The 26558-nt window shown below is 41.8% G+C and overlaps 1 protein-coding gene across 11 annotated transcripts in view; it reads left to right on the top strand.

The window, feature by feature from the left end:
- The window catches only part of CHST11 (carbohydrate sulfotransferase 11), a 290174-nt gene that overhangs the window by 63542 nt on the left and 200074 nt on the right, over nt 1–26558 (top strand). For 3 of the 11 annotated variants that reach the window (XM_044987540.1, XM_044987562.1, XM_044987567.1), the window contains one exon: nt 436–528. The exons of the other annotated variants lie outside the window; for them this stretch is intronic. In XM_044987540.1, coding sequence (XP_044843475.1) covers nt 436–528 — 93 coding nt within the window. The remainder of the gene's footprint in view (nt 1–435; nt 529–26558) is intronic. 11 annotated transcript variants of the gene reach the window in all.

Raw genomic sequence — 26558 nt, 5'->3', positions numbered from 1 at the left:
AGGTCAGCCCTGTTTTGCTAACACTTTTGGCTTCAACAAAACAGCAAAAAATCCCACCCCATTTTAGTCAAAAAAAATTCCTGACCATGTATCAGGGTACTCTGAGGCACAGGGAAGACCGGCTGTGTCCTTTGTCCCCTGGCTTTGCCTGCCAAGGCCAGCAGCTGGGAGGAGGGTTGATCATGGCCTGTATGTGCTTTGCTGCTGGAGGACCATCCTGTGCTGGTTTGTTTCTCCCATAGCTGGCCGTTAAGTCTTTAGGACTGTTTTGCTCCAGCATCATGGTACAAAGCAACTGCAATGCAGGGGACAATCTACCCCTCACATTTTAACTCCATTGAAATAGGCTGGCCTAGACAGAAGAAGCTTTGAGAAGGCTAGAGTGGAAAATGGTGAATACTTTGCTGAAGAATAGGAACTGTCCCTTTTCAACAGGAATGAGGAGCATGGATGCTGGTCCTGTACCTTCTAACAAATCAGGATTTCTAACTGGAACAACTTTTCCACTTGATCAGAACAGACCGCAAGGTAAAATAGCGTAGGTTGATTTAATTCAGGGTGTGAAGGCTGATGCGCTGCTTCTGATTAGGTGCTGAAGTGGAACAGTTCCTGAACTGTGACTGCTTATTGGCACAGTAAAGGTGAGTCTTGGCTATGAAACCGCTTTCCCTTCCTACTCCATAGGGCTCTGGTTCTCAGACTGCAGTGCCTCAACCTATTTTCTAGATCGTTAACTTTCTTTCATGATATGAATAGGGTATTTTCCCATCTTACAAAACAAAGTGTTTGTGCAATAAAGATAGATGATCCTTACTTGCAGTAATTTTCTTGTCCACTTCATCCAGACAGAATTTTGTTTTAAAATCAATAGCTGATTTATTTAAGGTTTGCAATGTGGTATTGACATTTTAGTACTTTTATAACTCCATGGTTATTACATCAGGCTAGTTCTCACAAAGTTAAATGTTTTTCAGTTTGAGTTTTCATATGTAAACCTTGCATCATTTCACTAATCCTGATTTTTTTCTTAAGGGCTTTTGTTTGTTATTTAGAAATTAACAGCTCCCACCCACAAAACTCACCTAGGAGTTGGTTTTCTTTTGAACACATATCAGTATAAGATCTTCTTTGTTTCAGGTGCAGCTTTTATCCATTTTAATTTATAATTGCCATTGAAAAACTTAACCCTACTTTTTTTTTTTTTTTTTTTTTTTTTTTTTGAAATCTCCAGAGAAAAGTACATCCAAAATAATAGCTGTTGGAAATAGCGCTTTGGGCCAGATTTTGATGTGTTCAGTACCAAGAACTGGAGCCATATTTTTCAAAATGCTCAGCTCCTGTTTAGGTCTCTCCCTCCCCCAAAAGGATCAAATTCTCAAAAGAGCGCAACTCCTAACATGATGAGTTTATTTTTACAATCTGACCACTTATTTTGAGGCCTACATAGGAGCTGAGCTCTCTTGAAAATCTGGCCTAGATTGGGTGTGTTGAGCACTTTTGAAAATTGTGTCCTTAGAGTCTCTTCCATCTGAGGATCTCAAGGAACTTTTCACAATAACCTTCCGAAATAGGAAATAGTACTGGCTCCATTTTACAGATGGACAAACAGAGGCACAAAGTAACTTGCTCATCTTCAGATAGTAACAGGCACAGAAAGCTGAGAAGAGGACCCAGGCTTCTGTTCTAACCAATAGGAACCCAACATGTAGTGAAATGATGTCTGTGTCTTTTAAAAACAAACAAAAAAAACCCCGGCACCAGTCCCCCAGATCCTCAATGTGACAAACCTGTGTCATCTTTCTGACACCCTCTCCACTAGGCTCTGCTCTATGCACAGTCTGACCAAATGGGGTGTGTAGCAAAGGGAGCGCAGTTTCTCCTCGTAATTATTTTTGAGCCATGTTCAAGAAATAACGCCAAGGTTGAAATCCTACAGAGCAGCAAACCTACAGTTTGAACATTATCCATTTTTAATTGCTTCTTTACATAGCGGGAGGGTGAAGTGAGTGTAGTGTCATTGCTCGCAGTGCTGGAGGCAGAAAAGTCCCTTTGTAATGGGAGACAGGAAGGAGACCTGAATGACTCATAGAATCACTTTCAGTTGACAGCATTTACTCTGGGGCATAAAGGAGAAATTAAAAAATGACATTGCATTACACCATGGTCTGTGTTAGACTCATAGACTTTAAGGCCAGAAGGGACCAGCATGATCATCTGGTCTGACCTCCTGCACATCACAGGCCACAGAACCTCACCCACCCACTTCTGTAACAGACCCATAACCTCTGGCTGAGTTACTGAAGTCCTCAAATCATGATTTCAAGACTTCCAGTTACAGAGAATCCACCATTTACTCTAGTTCAAACCAGCAAATGACCCATGCTCCACACTGCAGAGGAAGGTGAAAAACCCTGCAGTCTCTGCCAATCTGACCTTCCTAACACCAAATGTGGTGATAAATTAGACTCTGAGCATGTGGGATAACATCATTCACTCGGGGATTTAGTAAGCTTTAATCCACTTCATAGTCACATCTTTAGTTAATTTGGGTTAACTTTTCTGGATGCCCCTGTGTAGACAAGCCCTGAGATTCTCACATAATCATTTGTCTCCAGGAGCTGAAGCTTTAAATGAGACTCATGGTGAAATAAGGAGAGTTGGCAACACTAATTAGCTTATAGGTATATAATACCTCTCTACATACAGAGAGGAACAGTGGAAGTAGGGTGACTAGATGTCCCTATTTTATAAGGACAGTCCTGATATTTGGGAATTTCCTTCTATAGGTGCCTATTACCTCCCACCCCCGTCCCGATTTTTCACACTTGCTGTCTAGTCACCTTGATGCTGTAGAGTACTGCCTGCTGCATTAGCTGGGCCCTGTGTGGTGGCCATCAGAGCTTCAGATGAGTATTTTGTTTGGTTTTCTTCTCCCTGTCACCTTCCTCTTCTGGAGTGCACCTGCACAGGAGCCAGGCAGAGTGTTGCCATCAGATGTTAGTGATGACAGAGTTAGATGTGCATGCATTGGGGGAGAGGAAATGGCCTCAGTCAATTAGTTAACTACTGTGATGATGAGAGAACCTGAAAAGGGTTGGAGGTTTGCTTGCAAAAAACTTAGCTGAGATTTTTACCCAAACCAGAATTACTCAGAATTCCCAGTAACTTGATGGGAAGACCATGCATAGAATAAGTTCAGGTACTTAGTCTAGAAGTTGGGCTGGAAATCTTGCAGAAACTGGCTTTTTTTGGGGTGAGATTTTGAGCAATTCCTGGTTCTGGCTAGGGTGGAAATAGCATGAAACTAACCTTCACTGCCTGACTCCATAGACCTCTGGTTCCTATGGCCATATCACCCAATGGGCATAGCCTTATTGTGTATTCTGACATACACAGTAAGTTGCATTTTGGTGGGTTGATCTGGGACCAGTTGTCTGTGGCATATGGCCTATCGGTGAGTGCAGCTGTGACTGAGAGATGGTGAGGCAGAAGGAGCGTGTGGTAGCTAGCAGTCTGCAGTGGGGACAGAGATAAGATTGATATTGCTATGGGCAGAATCCACAGCTGACATGGAGAATTACTGAGAAGGTTTTGTAATTAGTTTCACTGGGTGTGGGTGTGTGACGACAAGAGAAGGTGAAGACCATGAGCAAATGATAAGCCAAATTCTAGGTCCTGCTCACAACCCAAGCAAATGTGATGTGTGCAAAGGAGTTCCTGCTGGGTACGGGTGCTGTATCTACCTGTGCCACTGTGGCTTGGCCTGTGCAGCCATACATTGTCAGCTCTGGGAGTCTCTGGGAGACTTAAAGGGGCAGTCACGAAGAATGTAGCAGAGGGGTTGACCCCACAAAGGTACTTTAAGAAAAAACTTCACGCATTAATGCATGCATTTCGGGTACTCCAGTGAAGTCCACCTCTGTCCCTTGCTGAAGGCATTCCCCCAGGATTAATGCAACCTCTTTGCAGGCCTTCTCCACAGTGAGAGGGGAGCAAAGATCTGCAGATGGCTGCTTAGAAGGGGGAACTCATTTGCACGATTTCCCTACCCACCCTTAGTTAAAAGGCATTGAACCCCAGTTCCATCCTTGACCTATTTAAAGCTGATTGTTGTCCCAGTACCTAGCCAGTTTATGTGGTACTATGTAGACTCTCTGCTCTTCACTACTGTGGAGCTAGTGATTGGGACTTATTATTTAGAAATTGGGGTTCCATTGTTCTAGCATCATACCAAATGCATAGTCAGAGACAGTCCTGGACCCAAAGAGCTTAGTCTAAGTAGTCAAAATAGAAGAGGCTGAGAGAGGAAATAAGCATAGAGAAAGTGACCTGCCCAAGGGGATGCAGCAGATCAGTGCCAATCAGGAATAGAACCCAGGTTTCCTGAGTCAGTCTAGCACTCTATGCACTAGACCACGCTGCTTCTTTAACTGTCTCTTAAAGACAGGGTGACCAGACAGCAAATGTGAAAAATCAGGACAGAGGTTGGGGGTAATAGGAGCCTATATAAGAGAGAGACCCAAAAATCAGGACTGTCCCTATAAAATCGGGACATCTGGTCACCTTACTTAAAGAGCTCGGCTCTCTAAGAACTAGTTTTATTTTAAATTCTACATAGAGCTTAATATTTTATTATTTTACATGTTATAGATTTTAAGAAGTTCCGGGAAGCTGCATCACAACTTGCTCCTGAGTTTAATGCACTGCAATTTTAATTTTAGTGTCTGTTAAAGGAAACACCTTTTTGGAACATTAACCTTAATTTACTTCCTTTGAAAAACAAAATACAGAACATGTGTTGTTAGAGCTGTCATTTGCCTACATATTATTACAGTGAAATAAAAATCATGCTGGATTTTTGTCCTAAACTTTCAAAGAAAATTGTGAGGGGAAATGTGTGTTAAAAATAGAAGAGTGGTGGGGATTCCAAATCTAATATGTGATTGACATAGATTTTAAGGTAGATGTAGCTGTTTCCTTGATTCAACAGTCTGGCATTCATTCTAGCCTCTGCTGTGCTACTGCTTATTGTGTATAAATGGCCACCAGTCATATAGGGTCAGAGTGAGAGCCTTACTTACAATAGGATAGTCAGTTTTCATGCTGAAACAGATTTCCATCTGGCCCATAGTTAGCAACAACAGTCTAGGATTCAGAACAATCATTTATTTTCTGCATTTGCAGTATAAGTGCTTCAGACATAGCAATATTGGACATGCCCATTTGTTCTTTAATCTCCTATTAAGACTTTGTATCCCTTGTGCCAGCAGAATGTCAGCGATTTTCTCACAGTAAGCCACATTACCACCAGATCTGCATGTCACATGCGTTTACCTAGATGTCTGTGAATATAAATTACAAGCTACCAAAACCTCCCCACTGTAAGTCTCATTCTTAACAGACAATTATATGTCATATGTATGATTTCATCCTGCTCTCAAGCAGTGTTGGCCCATAGTGCTTGGTTCAAATAGATACACCTTCATTCATCAAGACCCGCAGTACTGTATGTAAATGCAATTGGGAAGCAATAAATTGAACTTAGAAAATTGTAGTGATCAGTGAGGGCATTCTCCCTCTTGAAGAAATCACTGCTAGCACCCGCCACCCAGAAAAAGTTGGGGACCATTGCCCTAGATCCTCTTTCCTTCAGAGAACCACTCCCACGTTCATTATACCCAAGTGGGGGTAAGTGGGGCTTGCGTGCAGGGAGGTCAGCGAGGAGTGGTCTGGGGTGCAGGGGTGGGGATCTGGAGGCAGGGAGTCAGGGGGCTCCAGATGCAGGGACTGAAGTTCAGTGGGGTGGGGTTTGGGTTTGGAGGGCTAGCGGGGTTCTGGATGTACCCAATGAGTCTTGGCAGGGGTTTCTAAGTAAGGGAGGTCCAGATGCCTGGGGGTTGGGTGGATGGGCACAGCTCCTGTACAGTGACCCTCCCCCAACAGCTGAGGAGTGATGGGGACAGGAAGCAGGGGAGGATGCTGAGCTTCCTGCAGCTGGGGGAGGATTCTGGAGGTGGGTCTGACACAGCCCCAGCCATTCCCTGCAGGGGAAAAGGAAGTCCTGTCCTCTTCTGCCTCCAGCCTAGCTGGGACTAGCAGCTGATCCTGGCTCAGGGTAGGAGTCACTGGCTGGGGTGTCCCCAGCCCTGCAGTGATTTACCTCTCCACCGGCTGCTCTGGGTGCCTGAAATGATGTACCTGCACTGTTAGGGAGTGATGCATGACTGCTCTTGCGGCTTCCCTATCAGAAAGTCATTTTTCTGCAGAGAAGCAAAGAAATATGTGGGGGACATGAATTCTGCACACACACATAGTGGCACAGAATTCCCCTAGAAGTAAATTATGGAAGTATGTGGCTTGTGCAACTTTATTGTGTTAAAATTGAAGTAGAGTTTATATTTGTGTGGCTTACAAATAAGGGACAGATCATTTATATGAAATTAAATATACTGGGATGGGGGAAGACAGTAGACTTGAAACTGACTGAATTGAGATAGAAGAGGTAACTGTCTAACTGCAAACTGCAGGTGATTTCCTGTGTCTTGGATTCAGGTTGTTTGTGCCTTTGGAAGCTGCATCAAAGAGATGGGCTGGCGTACGATGATTATGTTGTTTCCACACCAAGATGAAATTCACTCCTTTCTGAATGGAACCCATGTAATTAGGCTTTGTGAGTGAAACTAAGCAGGATTTTGCAAGTGGAATTTAACTTCAGTCTGGGATTACATTGTAGTGTAGCTTCTCCACAGACACCATTCCAGTTCTGTAGGTTGGAATAGCCGCCACTACCCCTTTGCACCCTTCTGATGTTTTGTGCCACTGAAAGTGTATATAAACCGTGGAGCCTGTATGTAGATTCCCTCATCCCCACACAGGGCATGGAAGCCCCATTACACAGTTTATCCCACTGCTATACCACAGCCCCACTGTGGAGCTTATATGCCATGAGGTATTGATTCTGTGCATGTGGCTGAGTTGAATTTCACTGTAAGGCCCACTCTTGCTCTTAGGGTTGCATGTATTCCTGGAGGATTCATCACATGACATAGTCTTTAATTCCTGGAGACTCCAAGACAATCCTGGAGGGTGGGCAACTGTACCTGCTCTGAGCATGCAGATTTTATGCTCATACAAAGCGCACGGGATCTTTAGAGAGGAAGGCAAATATGCAGCATTTATTGAAAATACAACAGTTAGCATATGCTTTTTAACTTATCCTAAAACAAAAAGGTGACCATAATCAGCCATAAGGATTGTTCTGGTATGTCATTCCTTTCTGCTATTCAAAAAGGGTGGCTGACAGGATGAAATCAAATAATACATTAATTCTTATGGGACACTATAAAATCCTGCTCCTACATATCCCCCTTTTGACACTAAGATTATTAATCGCCAGTGTCACTTCTTATTAATCCGCATAATAGAAAATACTGGGAAGTGATTTGAGCCTGTGGCTCTAGCTTTGCTTACATTTTGTTTTATCCAACAACACATTTCAAACATTCCAATTAAACACATACAATGTAAAACCAAAAACAATTGGGGGTATAACATTAGTATGCCAGTAGTTGTGGGAGATCATCCAGAAAATGTTATACCAATGGTAAGCTGTTATGTCTTTCTGCAGTGGCAATTCGTAACATGTTTCCATTTGCATGTATAATGGTTCTGTTTCCCACATTGCATTTTTGTTTTTTCTAGGAACTATGTTATCTTTTTACCTTTTAACAGATGATTGGTAACTTTCTGCCATTCAATGCGAAGATTGAGAGAGAACTCAACTAAATCAGTGCTCACAGTAAGCTGAGACTTTTTTGGTTGTGGCAAATAGTAAATGTGATTATTGGTAAAACACAGTACTTACATTACATTTACATTTGTCTACTGGTGGGTTGCTAACACTTTTATCCTTCCAAAACAATTTTTCCCAAGAATTAACACATACACATATAGTCCATTATACAGTACTTTGGTCTCATTGTCCAATACATCCCACATACAGGATCCTAGTGAAATGTCTTTACTATGGGGCTTTTGGAGCAACTGGTTAGGATAAGCACATCCACTTTTGAGGAGTCCACTTGGTACAACCTCTGGTGTCCAATAGCTTCCCTCCCTCCCCAGCCCTCTGGCTTGAGGTCCGGGATAGCCAGAAGGATCTCATGTGCAATCTGGGGAGTGGGCTAACTTTTCATATCTTTGCTTCCAGAGCCTGTTGGTGTGAGACTTTTAACAACAATTTTCCCAATTAAAAGGTCTGGCCTTACTATGCTAGAAACATATCAAACAAAGATCTTTTTCTTTGTTTTAGCAAGTGTATTAAAACCTTAGTGTTTCCTGATATTACCCAAAACATTTTGTGTTCCAAGGTGGACAAAGCAAGTATCTGGATATCAATACATTCCATAACTATACCAGTATGTTTTTTTTCACTTTCAGTTGTTTCTGTATTAGGTTGTCCTGTAGGTGGTATTAGCTTTTTCTGAAGGACAAAAATAAAAATTTTCTACCCCTCTTGGGGTGGCATTGATTATTTATTAAAATATTATTATTATTATTATTTATTATTTTATTATTTTTACAAATACCCTTGCCCATATTTTCCTGTGTTTTTTTTGTTGTTGTTGTTCTATAGGCAAGCCAGGTTTTAATGGCTTCTACCTTTTAAGGGTTATGAGGAAATTATTTCACTGTTCAGTCATTAAATCCATGAGGTGGTGTACCTCAGTTTTCCTTCTTGTACAGCAGACCAAGTTTGTAATGTTTTTCTTGCTGTGTTAGGCTTTAAGTTTATTTACAGGTAATAGCTGAGAAGCATCATTACCAAAAAGGATTTTTGAAAAAATCATACACACTATACATTGTTACAGGGGTACTTATTAACATTAAATTTATCTTGTTATACCATGCCTTTTATTTAGACAATTTGTTTGCTGACCAGATATGTCCTTTATCTGTAGCTTCTTTGTGCTGGCAGTTCTTTCCTTCATCAATCAGTTGGGTAATTTGCAATAACACAGACTTGGCTTTTGGATTCAAAGCCATCAGGAAACAATTAACTTTTACCAGAGTTTTGATTACTTTTAACCCTTGCTTCCAAAACACCAGGGGCTACTCCAGGAACCAGCACACCAAGCGTGTGCTTGGGGTGGCAAGCCACTGGGGGCGCTCTGCCGGTTGCAGCGAGGGCAGCAGGCAGGCTGCCTTCAGCAGCTTGCCTGCGGAGGGTCTGCTGGTCCCGCAACTTCAGTGGACCCTCTGCAGGCATGCCGCCGAAGGCAGCCTGCCATGCTTGGGGCGGCAAAATGCCTAGAGCCGCCTGTGCAAAACACAGAGAGATCTGAAAAAGAAAACACAATCTTTTGTGTCTCCGTTGGAGCCCTAATAGGATTTTAATTAAGTATCATGTTTTGTTTGCATTTTTCACCCCTTCTATAATATACACTGCACATGTCCTGGAGAAAATGCACTTTCCTTCTATAGTTTAACTTCTATACATATCAATTTTTACATAAGGTGTAACTGTTTCTTTTGTTCTCAGAGTTTTCATGTACCCTTATCAAAGTGACAGTCTTATTACCCAGAGCCATCTCAAGGCTCAGTGTTTCTAACATTGCTTCTTTTTGTTTTGTGCACCTCACCCCTGCTGTTGCTTCAGAGAGGCACTCTTTTCTTTTTTTAATTTTTAATTCTTTTACTACAGCTCTCATCTGTTATTTTGTTACAAAACAAACAAACAGAATCCAGAATCTCTTCCTATTCTTCTGATTTTGACTGCCCTGCTGCAGCCATGACTTGGTCTTTACAAAATTTAAAATGTTTTTAAATAAAGAATCAAGTTACCCCTTAAGGGTTAAATACCAAATCCCAAAGCCAACCAACACCGATTTACGTGTGTTTGGCAAAAAGGTCTGTCAGTTTTGCAACTTTGAATTAACGAGTCAAATGGATTTTTAGTGGCATTATTCATAACAAAATAAAACCAATTTATCTTAAACCTACAAAACAGGAGTTTTACAAACCAGATATGTTGGTTTAGGTTCTTAGGACCTCACATTTCCACAGACAGACAGATACATACACTTTTTTTCTTTTCCTTAACATTCCTTTTACACTGCTCTGCTTTTACATAGCTGTACATAGATTATATTCCCTTCATTCATTTGGGTTGATTACATTTCCTTTATACATTTGGGGCAGTTAAGTTCCAATAGAACCCCCTTATGTTCTTTTAGTAAATTTGACTAAATTGTCCATAGTCAAATGATTTCAATCAGATAGTCTCTTTACCTGGATTATTTACAGACATTCCTTTGGAAAAGGGCCCATTTTCCTTAAGAATGGCTGGCTGCAATGAAACCAAGAACTCTCTTTAATATGGTCCTTATTAACATTTTCACAAAGTTTAACTGCTTAATTCTCTCCAGCCTCTGTAGAGTTAACTTTTCACTCTTTCCTTAAATCACTTGTTTATCTTCCAAAATGACACCTTTATCAACTCAAAGTTCACCATTTTAAATATTGTCCCAGGGATTCATGCCTGCACTTACTGCTTTTCTTACTCCTACCATTATGCCCTCAGGGCTTCCAACCTGAATGCACCTATAGTTTTTATAGTTTTCCCCAACAGACGGGTCAGAGCGAGGTCTCTAATCCTCCCCCTATTGCCCGGCACTTCTACGATTGGGGGTATACCACCTCCAATTATTTCCCCCCAGCAGTCTGGGGTGGAAAGAGGGATGCTAAACCTCTCTCCTGTCTTTCAGCCCTGCTATGACCGAGGGTGTGTATACCTTTAATCATAACCAATTCTCAATTCATAAAATACCAACAGTGAATACAATATTTTTACTGCCCGGTATCTCTCTGACCGGGGCTGTGCACACCTGAATGATCAATCACTTAGCAGTATTGTCATAATTACAGCGCATATACCCTGCCCACATTCTCCACCAAAAATGTTATGCTTATACAAAACACAAGGGATCTTTATAGAGGAAGGCAAATATGCATCATTTATTGAAAATACAACAGTTATCATATGCTTTTTAGTCACACACACACACAGAGTCCTGCCAGTGATGTTTATAGTTACCAGTCTGTTGTGGATCGAGTCAATCTAATGGCCAGTTAGATTGAGCACGAGTGTGGAGCTGGGCTCTTGGTCGCGATCCGATGCTCCGAGGCTTTGCAGGACTGAACCCAGAGTTCCATAGCAAAATACCCCAGCTTTATAGTTGTAAATTCTCATTTGAGTCCATGCATTTTGCAATGTCATCCTTAAGTGGTGTTATCATTTGACGGTTCTTGTTGGGCTTCCCATCATTATTTCCTATTTGTTGTCTCGCCTTTGGGGGTGCCTGCCTCACCTCTGAGGTGTCAATGCTGCTAACATATTTAGCATTGGATACAATGGATGTTTTCTGATTGTCTTCTGGTCTTTCCAAGTTTCTCACTTCTTCCTGACCATCTGGACATTTGTGATGACTTTCATACCTTATCTTTTCCTGATTCATGCATTCCTCGTTCACACAATCTCTTACAGAAACCTTCAAAGGTATACAGACAGTAGTATTGTATATTTAGCAGAATACATTGTAAATCAAGCCTTGCTAAATCTTATAACTAAAACAATTCACATTGGGGCTCCAGGCCCTCAACATTCCTCTAAGCTCCTTAATATAGATACAATACAAGATCCTGTCTCTTACTTACTAAAACCTTAAAACAAAGAAATGTATATAGTGCCTAATTTGTAATACATATAGGAAACCATAGTAGATATTATAACTTATCCTAAAACAAAAAGGTGACCATAATCAGTCATAAGGATTGTTCTGGTCTGTCATTCCTTTCTGCTATTCAAAAAGGGTGGCTGATAGGATGAAATCAAATCATACATTAATTTTTATGGGACATTATAAAATCCTTCTCCTACACAGATCCCAGTTCTTGAGGCTTCATGAGGTCTGTGCATAACAATTTGTAAGACTGGGACTTAAAAGCTTCAGATTATGGCTCCTAGTGCACCTTCTTCTTTTCCCTGTCAACAGAGCTTGTTGAAATGTGCAATTTCTGTTCCATGGGAAATTTTGAAATTTTTGGGGGAAACCATCATCATTAAGAAGTAGAAAGAAAAGTCAAAATTTCAAATCTTCCCACAAACTGAAATTTCTGAAAAAAACTTCATTTTGGGTCAATCCAAACACTTCCTTTAGATTGTGTTTTTTTAAATATTTTTAAAATTAGATTTAGTGTGTGTTTAAATTATAATATAAAAATAAACATTTTTGAAACAAAAGATGAAAAACTGTAACATTCCATTCTGATAAGGTTAAAATATTATTGAAACGCTTCATTTTTTTGATTTTTTTCAAAATGAAATTTCATTGCAATAATGTGTTCCAATGAACATTTCAGTTTTGACAAATTGGTATTTTCTGACAGGAAAAAAATGTCTGTTGGGAAATTTTCAAGCAGCTCCACCTGTCAGAGGGTCCATGTCCAGAAAATGACAAGGAATATTTTCCTCCTGTAGTATGCATGGGCATTTTACCAAAACACTTTTCTCAAACTCCTTACTTCACCACCAAGGAAAATGAGCTTTCTTAGTACTGGGGTTCATAATTTATTCCAAATATTTCTGTATGTTAAAATGCTGCAGAGTTTTAAGAGTTCTGCTCAAGAAACTTACAGCTGTAAACAAAACAAATTTGGCGTTGTCAGATATTTGTTGTAGGAATCAGTATTTTCCTCTTGGGAATTTGTTTTTAGACTGACTCTTTTGTTTGCTTTCTTGCACTCACCTCTTCCTTGTTAAAATCTTCCTGTCTCTTATTTTCTATTCATCCTTAAATCCTCTAATCTTTCTCTGTCATCTGTTCTTTGCTTTCAGACTGTGTGTGTGTGTGTGTGAATAAAATAGAGGCTGCTTTTTCCACATTTTTAGATGATTGATTGCAATTAGGATAACCAGATAGAAAGTGTGAAAAATCAGGATGGGGCTATTGGGGGAGGAGGGTAATAATAGTTTTATATAAGACAAAGCCCTAAATATCAGGACTGTTCCTATAAAATCAGGACATCTGGTCACTCCAGTTGCAATAAACAATCAGTGTCTGATCCTGTACTAGCAAGGGATCAGTTTGTCAAGAATCATGTGAGCACTTTGCTAGCAACATACAACACTGCTTAACTTTCTTTACACTATTGGCCCTTGTAGTGATGTTTATCCTTTCCTGAAACCAGCCTCTCTCCTGCTCTCAGACTGTGCTACGTCTATAATGGCTAGTTGGTGGTATGTATGTATTTATTTATTCATTTATTTTTTATGGTGAATGTGAGATTCTTTATACTGCACATTTTTTTTCTTAATGAGTTGTTATGATTATACGTATTTAAATGTCAGAGACTTATTCCTGTCTATATTCATGCAGTGAAGAACCAGCTCATTACACACATTGGACCTGAACCTGCAGTCTTGTCTTTCTCAAAACCCCTGTTGGCTGCAACTGGTGGTTTTTGTCCTAGTCGCAACTGTAGGATTGGGCCCCAGTTGTCTTGAGCCCTGATCCTGTGAAGATCTAAGCACATGCTTAACTTTACACACCAAGAATAGTCCCATTAATGTCAAGGAGACTACTCACAAGGTATAATGTTAAGCATGTGCATAAGCCTTTGCAGGATTGAGGTCTAAATTCCTATCTTCCCTGAGCTCTATTATTGAGTTTCTGAAAGTAATAGACTTTGAGCCTTATCTTGGTTTCCTCTCCCCTGGTGTATCTCCACGGATTTCATTGGAGTTACTCCCAACTTATGCTGGGGTATGTGAGATCAGAATCAGGTCCATTCAGTCTAGTCTGTGTGGTTTAGGGAAATAGAAAGTTTGTAACCAATTTTAAAATCAATCTTTTCTTTTCCCCAGTCACAGCAGCAGTTCTTGTTACTGATTTTCATTTAGGTGAATCTTATGAGGATAAAACTGCTTGTTAACAGCAAAGGGCTAAAGGGTAATAGAGACATTGTCTAGCAGGCTGCTCCCAAAGCTGACTGACTTCAGTGGGCTTTGGATCAGGCTCTAGCAGTGCCGTTTCCCCCCTGCAAACTCCAGTACGTTCTTGTTTAGGGGGAAAGGCTGATAAATTGGTGGCCAGATTCTCAGCTGGTGTACATAGGCGCAACTTCTGAACATCTGTCCCTCAGTGGTATGTGCTGATGTAGGAGAACAGGCACAGGGTAATAAAGACAGGCTAAGGGAAATGACAAATTGACTAAACTGAAGTTAACACTTGTAAACACACAAGTATTTTCTTGTACTCCCAATTCAGTGGAAAGCTCTTCTGCTTAGGACTGTAGTTGCTCTGAGGTGCATTTTCTCAACTGAATGGAATATTTTACAACTCCAAGCTGGTCTAGACAGTTTAGCCAATAAATTTTAACATTCTTTTGAGATTATTAAAATTTGCTAGTCCCGTTTGAACAAATGGTCTTTCACCAAGCCCACTCCCTAGCCTCAGAGTTTTCTACAATATAACTAAACGGGTTTTGTTTTTGCTTTTTTTTTTTTTCCTTGTGGGATAGGTGGCAGCGTACTGGGGGATTATCTTGCTTGACGCCTGCTTATTTATTAATGCTCAGACCAGCTACAGCTCAGGGCAGCCTTGAGCAGATTAACGGCCTTCAGAGTCTGGGCAAAGTGGTAAAACTGGGTAACGCCGTGGTGGTGGTGATGAGGATGATAATGATGGGTGAAGGAAATGGCACCCCTAGTGAGAAGTGGCTGATCCAGAGCAGGCAGCATATACATTGTGTCTGCCCTGGCTTTCAGTCTGCCTAAATTTCAGAGTGAAAAAGAACTCGGCAGAAGGCCAGGACCCAATCCTGAAGATCCTCCCAAGCACGCGTCCCATTCCTCCCAGTGGGATAATGCACATGCTTGGTGTTAAGTGCATGCTTAAGCATTTTCAGGATTGGGGCCTAGAAGAGGGGCACAACCCATAGAGAATAGCAATGTCCAGTTAAGTGGGCCTATCCTCATTCAGATGTCACCAGCCTATTTGGCTCCTTTCAGAGAAGAGTAGTTTCAATTCTGACGTTAGGAACCATGACAATTTTCCCTGACAATTTTTGAATAGTTTTTTTGGGTGGTAGGGGGTGGGCTGAACCCTCCCTCCCCCCAAAAAAATGTTTATTTTTTTTCTGTTTAACAAAAACAGCAAAAAGCTTTGGTTTGTTCTCTCCATTTCCCCCATCCCCATATCAGTGACACAATAGAAAAAAGGGGCCTGGTGGGGGGAGGGAGAAGGCTAAACCAAAATATTAAAAACAATTTTAGAAAATCACAAATTTTTGTATCAGCTGGTTTTCCCCCAGAACTTTAAAATGAAGAACCATGTCTTTTGTTTTAGTGTGAATCCCCATGCTCTCCAAGCAACATTATACCAAGTGGTCATGTTCAAGTTTGATAGAAAGTAGATTTTTTTTTTCACCCAAAGTGCTCCTAAGCAATCACCAATACTAACAGACTGTGTGTGAGAGAGTATCATAGCCTTGTTTTATAGATGGATAAACTGAGGCACAGGGAGATCATTAGATGTTTTACCCAAGACCACACAAGCAGTTTATGACTGAGATGGGAATTGAACCCAGATCTGTTGAGTCTCAGGCCACTGCCTTACCCACTAGACCAGGGGTCGGCAACCTTTCAGAAGTGGTGTGCTGAGTCTTCATTTATTCACTCCAATTTAAGGTTTTGCGTGCCAGTAATACATTTTAACCTTTTTAGGTCTCTTTCTATAAGTCTATATATTATATAACTAAACTATTGTTGTATGTAAAGTAAACAAGGTTTTCAAAATGTTTAAGAAGCTTCATTTAAAATTAAATTAAAATGCTGATCTTACACCGCCAGCCTGCTCAGCTCGCTGCCAGCCTGGGGTTCTGTTCACCTAGGCCGACAGCGGGCTGAGCGGGGCCTGCGGCCGGGACCCCAGACCTGGGGCAGGGTGTTCAGGGGTCAGGGCAGAGGGCTGGATGTGTGTGTGTGTGGGGGGGGGGTCAGGGCAGAAGGCTGTGTGTGTGGGGGGGGTGGGGTTCAGGGGTCAGGGCAGAGGGCAGTGGGGGTGTCGGGGGGTCAGGGCAGAGGGCTGCGGGGCGTGGGGGGTGCAGGGCAGAAAGCTGGGTGTGGAGGGGTTCAAGGGTCAGGGCAGCAGGCTGTGTGTGTGGGGGGTTCAGGGCAGAGGGCTTGGCTTGTAGGGGTGCTCCCACCCCCCTGCCCTGAGCGGCTCATGGCAGGGGGCTGGAAGGGATATGCCCTGTCCCACCCCCTTCCCCAAGGCCCCATCCCTACCTCTCTCTGCGTCCTGTACGGAGCTGCCTGCACACTGCCGCTCTTCCCCCTCCCCCTCGCAAGGGCCATCAGCTGATTGGCGCAGGGAAGGAGAGGGGGAGGGGCAGGAAAGCACCACGCTGGGGGAAGAAGTAGGGGAGGGGGGAAGCCTGGCTGCCGCAGGACCAAGCTTCTGCCTCCCGCCACCGAGGGGAGAGCGGTGGGCGGCAGGGCTGAGAGGGGCTGGGGGCCGGGATCGCGGCAGCGTGCCCCTCAAAATTGGCTTGCCCGCCGTGTATGGCTCGTGTGCCATAGGTTGCTGACCCCTGCGCTAGACCCTTATTCCTAATTCTTGCAAGGAGTCCTTACTCGCATGAGTAGTCCCACCGAAGTCAATGGGACTAGTGTATTTGAGTAAAGATTTGGGCCCCTTGTTTAGATCTAGTGTATTTGAACATTGTCAGATGCCTTTCCTCCCCCGCCCCCAAAAGAAAAATATAGCAGCCTCCGGTCTGAAATACTTAGAATGCTAGGTTCTAAAGATAGCTTTAAGATGAAGGGTTAGCATATATAGTTTTATTTTCTATTTTCACATGCATTCCCTTTCCAGGAACATTATGAAGACCATTTAGTGAAATAACACACTTTTTATTTTTTCTGGGCTATCTCCAAAAAGCTGTGGCCAAAATTTTCAAGTATGGGTGCGTAAAGCGAGGCACCTGCTAGTAAATCAGTGGTCTGATTTTTTCAAAGGTGATGAGGACTTATTGATGCCATTGAGTTCAGTGGGTGCTCAGTATCTCTGATAATCAGGCTACTTTCACTTAGTAGATAAACATGAATATGCAAAAATGTGTTTTTAGTCATGGAGTGTACAGTGAGTGTTTGCATGTATTGTTACTGAACTAATCAGTTGTATTGATTTGACAGGCTTTTTAATTACTTAAAGATATCTTGTTTATCAATCAAGAAGAAAAGCAGAGCTACAGAAGCCTATAGTATTTCCTACAGTGACTTTTCTGACTCCTGAGGAATCAGCCTCTCTTTCTCTCTCTCTCTCTGATAGAGTTAAATATAAGGTAGCCTGAAACACTTGTAAAGTATAACACACACACACAGAGTGGAGTTACTGCAACAGAACTGCTATTTTCTCTTTAAAGTATAAGAGTCCAGTGGTGCAGGTCTTGAACTCTATCGGAGTTCTGGATGCATCAAGACTGATGAATTAAGCTGTAATGTTTTAGGAAGACAAAGTCATCAGTGAACATTCAGCACCAGTTCAGTAATATTGATCTTTTTCTTATCTTTATTTAAAAAACAAAAAACTTACAAACCTGGCAACACAACCCCTAGAATCTCAAAGGATGCTACTATCTTCAAGTGTTATTACCAAAGGTTAAATTTTAAACATCAATGAAATCCTAAGTCTATATTTCGGTAACTAAATAAGTGGCCTGATTTTTAGAAAAGTTTGAACATCAGTAGTTCAGTGAAGTTAATGCAAACTGCTGTGTACTCAAAACTTTTGAACATCTGGTGATATTTCTTCTTTTAGATGCCTAAATATGTACTTGGGAGTTATAAATGTGGACATCCATTTTTGAAAATTGTGGTCTTAATTTTTATTTTTGTTTTTCACCAAACAATCTTTACTATTTTTTTCCCCTCAAGGGTCAGGAAATGGCTGTCATCTTACATGTTATAACTGCTGCATATGTTTATGCTGATATAGAAATGATTATTCTTAATGAAGGAGATTAATATGTCAATATTTAATACCTTTCAACCAGAACAGAAAGCAAACTAGTTGGTCCCTGATCCACAGAGTGTTTCTGTAATAATCTAAAAATTGCTGTGAAAGTCTCTCTCTTGTTCAGACACATCCAATAGCCTAGAACACAGAAGGAGAAAATTCTTTGAAACACTGATACAAATACTTAATAATCAAACTTCTGACAATCTTTGCTAGATGTAGCTGAATCTTGGGCTTGATCCTGTTGCTGCTTCAGGCTTAGCTGACTTCAGTAGAAGTTATGTGCGTCAGGTGGGGCTTCAGGATTGGAACTTTTGTTCATATAACAGTGTAGTTTTTACTGACTTTTGTATATGCTATACACACACAAATATAGTACAATGATATAATGTAAGAGATACTTGACCAAATTTAACCCTCAGTTACACCCATGCAAACCCCACTAAAGCCAGCGAGACTTGTACTGGAACAGGCTCGACAGCAATTCTACAGGAACAGCTGCTCTAGGATTGGGAACGACATGGTCTGGGCACATACAATACTGCATATGTCAATGCAGAACAGAGAGGCTAGTGGTTAAGGCACTGGACTCGGATTTAGGTGATATGGGTTCAATTTCTGACTTTTCCACAAACTTTGACACTTTGGTCAAGATAATCTCTCTGCCTCAGTTTCTCATCTGAGAAATGTGGATAACAATACTTCCTTGGTCTGTCTTGTATATGTAGAGCGTAAGGTCTTTGGGACAGGGACTGTGCCTTGTGTTAGGTGCTGTACAAATAAAATCATAATGAGGTCACAATCTCTGTGGGGTCTTTGGGCACTAGCACAATACAAATAATATGTGAACATTAAACGTTCTAAACATTGGATGTTATTCTACCATAAATACATTGAGGATTAGGGTTCAGAAGTCTGACACAATACACACACTGGATCACGTTCTGCCCTCATTGATACCTGTACAGATTTCACTGACCCTAATGGAATTTGCCTGGGTGTAACTGAGGGTTAGAGTTTTGGCCAAGCATTTCTCTTAGTGTATCAATAAACACTGAGGCCAGAAGGGGTGTAACTCCATTGTCCCCAATGTCGTTGCACCTGCTTACATAAGCTCTGCATGTAACCGCTGAACTAGGTTAATCAGAGGTTCAAGTCTTTTCTATTATGAACGGTATGCTAATTTAGGAGGTCCTACTTTTAGTTGTGGAAGTCCCCAATTCAGTCAATAGTCATGGCAGTTATCACAAAATGGGGGGCCTCTCCAACATTTGAACTGTTGTGGGCCTTAGATGCTGGGGATGAGCTACCTCTGTCCAGATGAAGAATATAATCCTTTGTACAATGTGTGTTACGTGTTTCTGTCTGTGCCCAGAGTTTATACTAATGTATCCCCACCTAATTTCCGTGATTTTTGGAGTTCGAGGATGATTCCCAATGCTTGTCTGGGTTGTTGATCCTGTTGTGTCTATATGTAGAAGTCCCGTTTTGTTGGTGGTTACATCAAATTACTCATTTGCGGTAATAGTGGATTTTGGAGCAGACCCAGAATCTGTGGAAAGGAGTAATTCGTGATGGGGGCTTGTATGCATGTGATGTGCAGTTTCTTAATATTTTTTTAGTCCTGATTAAATACTTTTTTCCCCTATGGCATTGTTTTGTTTTTGTTTCTCGCTTTCCTCGGAAAGCAATAGCAATAGTTCAGCCAAAAGCCCAGCCTGGAAAACACATTGTAGCCACAGGTCAGACAGTAAACACAGGCACATCAAACGCCAGCAGCTGGAGGAAACCAAACACTTGAATATGAAGTAAAAGGAGTATGTGTGCATAATGAGAAAGCAGAGAAATAAAAACAAATACACACCACGACACCACCCGGAAGGGTTGTCTGTCTCTGGGATGTGCGGAGCAGTTCACGTTCTCCTGTGGAATTACACATAAAGATGAAAGGAAATGTGGACTTTCCCAATCAAACAGAAGCACCTCTTAAGGAAAAAAAATCTTAACTACTGCTCAGCTTACTAAGGGATGTGGTAAATTCTCTGTCACTTGGATCCCTTCTTTAAAATATGCCACTGTTCAGTCTCAGGTTATTGGACTTGATGTAGAAATGACATTCTGTGGCCTGTGTTATGCAGGAGGCCAGACTAGGTGATCATCCTGGTCATTTCTGGCCTTAAAATCTCTGTATTCCAAAATCTAGAAACTGCCTATGTGCTCCTCCTCAGCCAAACATCCTCTCTGATTCCTCCTCTCTAGCCAATTATTATTTCTGCTTCTCACTGGCTTTGTGAAGACAGGTTGTACATAGGTTTATATAGTGCTTTACATCTTCAGAGTACTTTCTCACTACATTGTTGTGAGGTAGCTAAGCAAATATTTCCATTTTACAGCAAGACAAGCACCTTTACAGAGTACAAAAACAAGTGGGCTAGTGCAGGGGTTGTCAACTTTTTTTCTTTCTTTTTAACTCCCCCTCCCCCCCAACATGTTATAAAAATTCCCCGGCCCACCTGTGCCACAGCAACTGTTTTTCTGCATATATCCAGTAGCCGGCATTAGGGGATAGCAAGCAACGCAATTGCCCGGGCCCCATGCCATAGGAGGCCCTGCGAAGCTAAGTTGCTTGGGTTCGGCTTCAGCCCCAGGCAGTGGGGCTTCGGCTTGGGCTTTCTGCCCTGGGCCCCAGCAAGTCTAATGCCAGTCATGCTCTCTGGTTTATTTTGGCAGACCCCTTGAAAGCTGCTTGTGGCACCCCAGGGGGTCCTGGGCCCCTATTGAGAACTTCTGGGCTAGTGCATGGTTGCCCACAGTTGAGGGTGCATATAACACTTTTCTTGTCTGCTTGTGTAATGCTGACAGACCCTGGTAGTTGGTGGGCAGGATCCAACCGGGGACCTTTGAAGCTTAGTGCGTAAGCCTCTACAGCATGAGCTAAAAGACAACTGCCTATTAGTTAAGATTGTAGAGCAGATTCTTTTTCTCTCTCTCTCTCTCTCTCTCTCTCTCTCTCTCTCTCTCTCTCTCTCTCTCTCTCTCTCTCTCTCTCTCTCTCTCTCTCTCTCTCTCTCGCTAAGTGGTCTCAGTGCCACTAGATTGGACAGAACAGCACACCCAAAAAGTGTGTGGGTTACATGTGCAGAGAAAAAGTGTTAACATTGTGTTGATTAATGGTCTTGTAGGGCAGGCTAGGGTTTTATAGTTGAGGCCCAGCTTGCTTGCCCAAGGTCTCCTCTCAAGTCATTGTTATATGCTGAAGGTGTTTTAGGCTAGTTGCCACAGCTTGGTCTTCCCCCTAATCTGTAGAATAGTTGATTTGAACCCTGACAATTTTACCGTATGCCTGCATGCATAGTGCCTTTTGCTGTAATCATGTGAGGTCTCCCAAGTTATGCGAAGTTCTCTTGAGTCTTATTCTGAGAGGAGACCCTTCCAAGAAGCACCTAGATCAGGGGTCTCAAACATGCATGGCCCGTGGAGTTATTTCCTGAGGCCCGCCATAGATGCCGACTCCACTGGCAGCCAAGCTCCCCTCCTCCTCCCTGAGCGCGCCGCGTCCCTGCTCCTTTGCCTACCTCCTAGTGCTTCTGGCGGTGCTTAGGACTTTCCAGGAGGGAGGAGCGGGGATGTGGCATGCTCGGGAAGAGGTGGAGAAGAGGCAGGGTGGGGATTTGGGGAAGGGGTTGGAATAGTGGCAGGGAGGGGGTGGGAAGAGGCAGGGCAGGGGTGGGGCCTCATGGACTAGACGAGCAGTCTGAGGTATGAAGTTCAGCATGTATGATTCTTTGCTGTGAGTATTTGGAAGTATGTTTGTTAAAAGTGGCAACGTATTTTGTATGAATAGTTACTTTAAAAAGTTCCTGCCATTACAGCTATGTTGATAGACTGTTAGAGTAGATCATCATTAGTGTTACTGACCCCATAAGGAATAGTTACAGGTGTTTTATATTTTTTTTAAAACCCCTCTTTGCATTACAGTTTTAAAAAAGTTAATACATTGACTTTTAATAGCATACTATATTACTCTTCCTTTTTTGCATTTTTGACTATACTTTTGTATCATTGTATGAAAAGGTTTCAGTGATACGGCCCTCGGGCCAATGTACTATAGTCCTCATGTGGCCTTGTGGTGATTTGAGTTTGAGATCCCTGACCTAGATGCTGAAGTAACAGGTGGCCAATGGGTAAAAATTCTTTATATTCCCCTTTGTCTTTACTGAGTCCGTGTCAGATCTCGTAGTAGCTTTTGTAAAAGTATGAGTATCCTTGCCATGCTCCAGATTATGTTTGTTTTACCTAAATTCTCCTTGCAGTGTCCATTGGAAAAGGTTTTATTTACTTCCTGTCCTAATCTGTTGTGTCTTCTGTGAAACTCTGGCCAAATACAGGGACAGAGATGTCACATCCTAGTATTCTCCCCTATATTTTCCTAATTATGAAGACCATAAGGCCAAATTCCAAGCTTCTGCCCAACAATCCCCTAACACCTTTACAATGAAGCTAGAAAGGACAATGAAGTGCCTAGAGCCAACACCCACAGCAAGAGGTGAAGTATCTAATAGGTTCATTGTGGAAGTAGTGAGTCTGGAGTTAAATGATCTAGTGAGAGAAACCTCTTGTATGGTGCTATTATCTCACAAAAATTAAAATGGATTGGGACTCATTCATTAAAGTGGCAATTCCTCTGGGCAGGAACTGTCTTTTCTCTCTAAATAATTCCATGCACACCTGTTGCTTTATACAAATGTTAAATAACAATTAACTAGTGAAGAAGGGCTTGCCTAGCTCTCACTTTCATTATCCTAAAACCATATGCAACCAATTTACTGTTTTTATTTTCAATTAACCCACATCACTTTCATCATCAGGGTTTTTCCTCTCTTGTCTCAAATGAAAGTGTCTGAGAAAGCTACTAATATTGGTTCTCTCCACTGAGAGAACAACTTATATGAAATACAATAGTATTCTGTCCATATCAGTATTCCGTCCTTACTTTGCACATCAAGGCAATTCCTCTTAAAAGAGGGGAAGAGAATAATTAACAAAGCCGAGATGAAAGTAAAATTGAACTCTTACCTGTACAGGGCCGGCTCTGCCCGCCCCCCCTCCGAAAGGGGTGGGGCCTTGAGTGGAAGGGGTAGGGCTGGGGGTCAGCATCCCCCAACCAGTCCATCCGCGCCGCCTGACCCTGCCGCCTGGGGCTCCAGCAGTGATTTAAAAGGGCCCAGGGCTCCGGCTGCAACCACAGTATCAGCAGCAGCGGCTGGAGCCCCGGGCCCTTTTAAATCGCTGGGCCTGGGGCAGCTACTCCTTTTGCACACACACCCCCAGTGGCCAGGAGACTGGGGGGGCAAAAGGGGCAACAACGTTAAAGCTCTGCTGCAGCAGTGCTTTAAGGTCAGCTGTACGTGCCAGTACCACTGGCTACTTTTTACCAGTTCTCCATACTGGCCCGTACTGCCTTACTTTCACCATTGAACAAAGCATAAAACATCTTAGAAACACATTGTTTAATTCAGAGCCAAATTCTGCTGTCTCTTACAGCAGTGTAAATCTGGAATAACTATTGAATTCAGGAAAATGCACCGTATAATGAAAGATTACGCTCCTTTAGTTTATTAAAGAGAAGGTTTAAGAAGATACTTGAGCATGGTTTATAAATATCTACACAGGGAGAACGTATCTGACAGTAAAAGGATCTTTACTCTAGCAAGCAACAGTTGGAAGTTAATGTCAGCAAAATTCAAATGTGAAAAAAAGATGTAAATTTAAATGGGGCAATTAACCAGTGGAACAGATTACCAAGAGAGGTGGTAAATTTTCAGTCACTTGGAGACTTCATTCAACACAAAAGCCTGTTCTACACTGGGGGAGGGAGGAGGGGAAATCGATCTAAGTTACGCAACTTCAGCTACATGAATAATGTAGCTGAAGTCGACGCATTTAGATCGATTTACCGCAGTGTCTTCACTATGGTGAGTCGACTGCTGCTGCTCCCCTGTCGACTGCCTGCACCTCTCGCCGAGCTGGAGTACAGGAGTCAACAGGAGAGTGCTTGGAGATTGATTTATTGTGTCTAGACTAGACTTGATAAATCGATCCCCGCTGGATTGATCACTGCCCACCGATCCGGCCGGTAGTGAAGACATACCCCGCATGTCATTCTGAAAGGCATGCTCACATCAACCTTGAGCTTCATGCAAAAATCACTGAGTGAAAACTAAGGCTTGTTTTATGCAGCAGGTCAAACTAGATGATCATAGACCCTGCTGGCTTTAAATTCATAGATTGCAAGTTGATTTTATGTAGTCAAAATAAAAAACTCCATTATTATTTTATTTAAATTTATGCAGATGAGATTAGAATCAGGCTTTTGGTCTTTGATTCATAAATGGTAGTTGGCGGGAAGGAAAGTAATGCTATATTTTATGTTGTTTCATTGTAGCAAAGTCTGTTGGTTCGATGCTTGGCCTGTCTTTTAAAATCCTCCATCTGTCTCCTAAAATCTTTACTGCCCAAATCTATGGTCCCAATCCTGCAGTCCATGTTCATTGCTCTGTTACCTCTCACAGTCCATGGGAATGTTATGTGTGATATGGTTCTATTCTTGGTCTGAAAGTGCCCAACTAAATGTGGTTCCAGAGCTTTGAGAAGTTTGCAGCTCCTTGGCTATTTTTAGGTGGGTCTAACACTAAAGGAAAATAAAATTCATTTCTCCATTTGAAATATGTATTAAGTTGTGCGAGACCAAGTTAATTATTCCTCTTGATCTGAAAGGGCTAAAAATGAGTGAACTCTGCAATTATTATGCAATAGTGGCCAATGACTGAAGTTGCACTCATTCTACCCTCCTTCACAGTTATAGTATTTTTCAGGTGATTGTGGTGGTGTCTTGTATTAGTTGGTTAACTAGTGGATGGCTCCTGTAAAATGCTGAGCACCTTCTTAGACCAGTTTCAAGTCCCTGGGCATGAGCCCCTTTCAAGAGGTGCCCAGTAGTTATGGCCCTAACTTAGCAATTGGGTTCAAGTCCCCACTCTGCGAGATACTCTGTGTGTGACTTTGGGCAAGTCACTTACTGTCTCTGTGCCTCAGTTTCCCCTCTATAAAATGGAGACAAGGGGACTCCCTGTGAGGTAGGGAGGATAAATGCATTAAAGATTGAGAGGTGCCCAGGTACAGTAATGAGGACCACAGAAGTATCTCAGATACGGAGAAGCATTTAGCATCTCTCAAGATCTCCCCTAAAAGAGACACAACATTTGCCTTTGCTAGGTTAACTGTTACGTCCTCCTTTTCATGAAAACCAGGACATTTTGTAAACTCTGGGAGAGAAAAAATATAGCGTCTTTTACTCCTGCTCAGATGATTAGTGCAGTCCCACAAAATTAATATTACTAATTTGTTCCATAAACCATGGAAGGTAATTGTCATGGAAATTTTAGGGGTAAAGCAAATTGCTCTATGAAAATAAAATGATTATGATTCCCCGTGGCAGATTAAGTAGCTTAGTATGAAACATTAATTAATATTTATGGAGATTGGTAGTGATAGAATAGGTTGTGAGAGCTAGTCCTTGTAGCTTTATATCCATTACAGATACAATTTGTTAGCTGTGTAAATATACAATAGCAGTGCATGCAGGACATGTTAACACCATTCAAGAGATAAAAATACCAGGCAGTTTTTATGCTTGTACAGTTTATTCAATCAACAATTACATCTATTTTGTTAGTGCAGTGAAGCAAGCAAAATGGGACTTTCCCTGTTCCTATGGAAGTCAGTAGCAAAATTCCCATTGACCTTAATGAAAGCAAGATCTGGCCCATTACTTATATTGTCAAATAAACTTTTTTACAGGTACCAATATGGGAAGGGTTATAATATTTATATTGTGATGCTCGGTTGAATTTCTATTATGAAGTTCACCTTCTCAAAATACAGTTTTTAACAATGTTAGGTACATTCCATCATAATAAAGATGACACTTCAGTAATGGTTAAGTGGATTCTGCTTTGGATAGCAGCAAAAACTAAAACCAAAACAAACCCAATCCCCACCCCCACCCCCACCCAAACAAAGAGGCATTTAGAGTACAATCCCTTTACTGGATGTATTTCATTTCTATTTTGAATGGTTAGTAGGTCTGTTGATCTGCAAAAGCTACAGGAGCTGAGTGACACAACTCAGGCTCTGTTTTGATTCTGAAGATTTTTGTCAATTCAATTGTATTTTGGTCTATCTTGATTCCTCCCTCCCCCCATATGTTCTTGCTTTAGCTCTTAATTATTCTTAGCCCAGGCAACTAGTTTCTGGTTAGTCTTGCTTCCAGTTTATCATTATCTACTCCTAAATATGCAGGCCAAGATTTTCAAAAATAGGTGCCTAACTTTGGCTTCCAAATCCACAAGTATATTTAGGAGTCTAACTTTAGGCACAGGGGGCTGGATTTGATGACTTCCTTCTGGAGGTCCCGTC

The sequence above is a fragment of the Mauremys mutica genome, chromosome 1 (assembly GCF_020497125.1).
Source record: "Mauremys mutica isolate MM-2020 ecotype Southern chromosome 1, ASM2049712v1, whole genome shotgun sequence".
In the NCBI taxonomy this organism is placed as follows: Eukaryota; Metazoa; Chordata; order Testudines; family Geoemydidae; genus Mauremys; species Mauremys mutica.
This window is presented reverse-complemented; position numbering and strand designations above follow the sequence as displayed.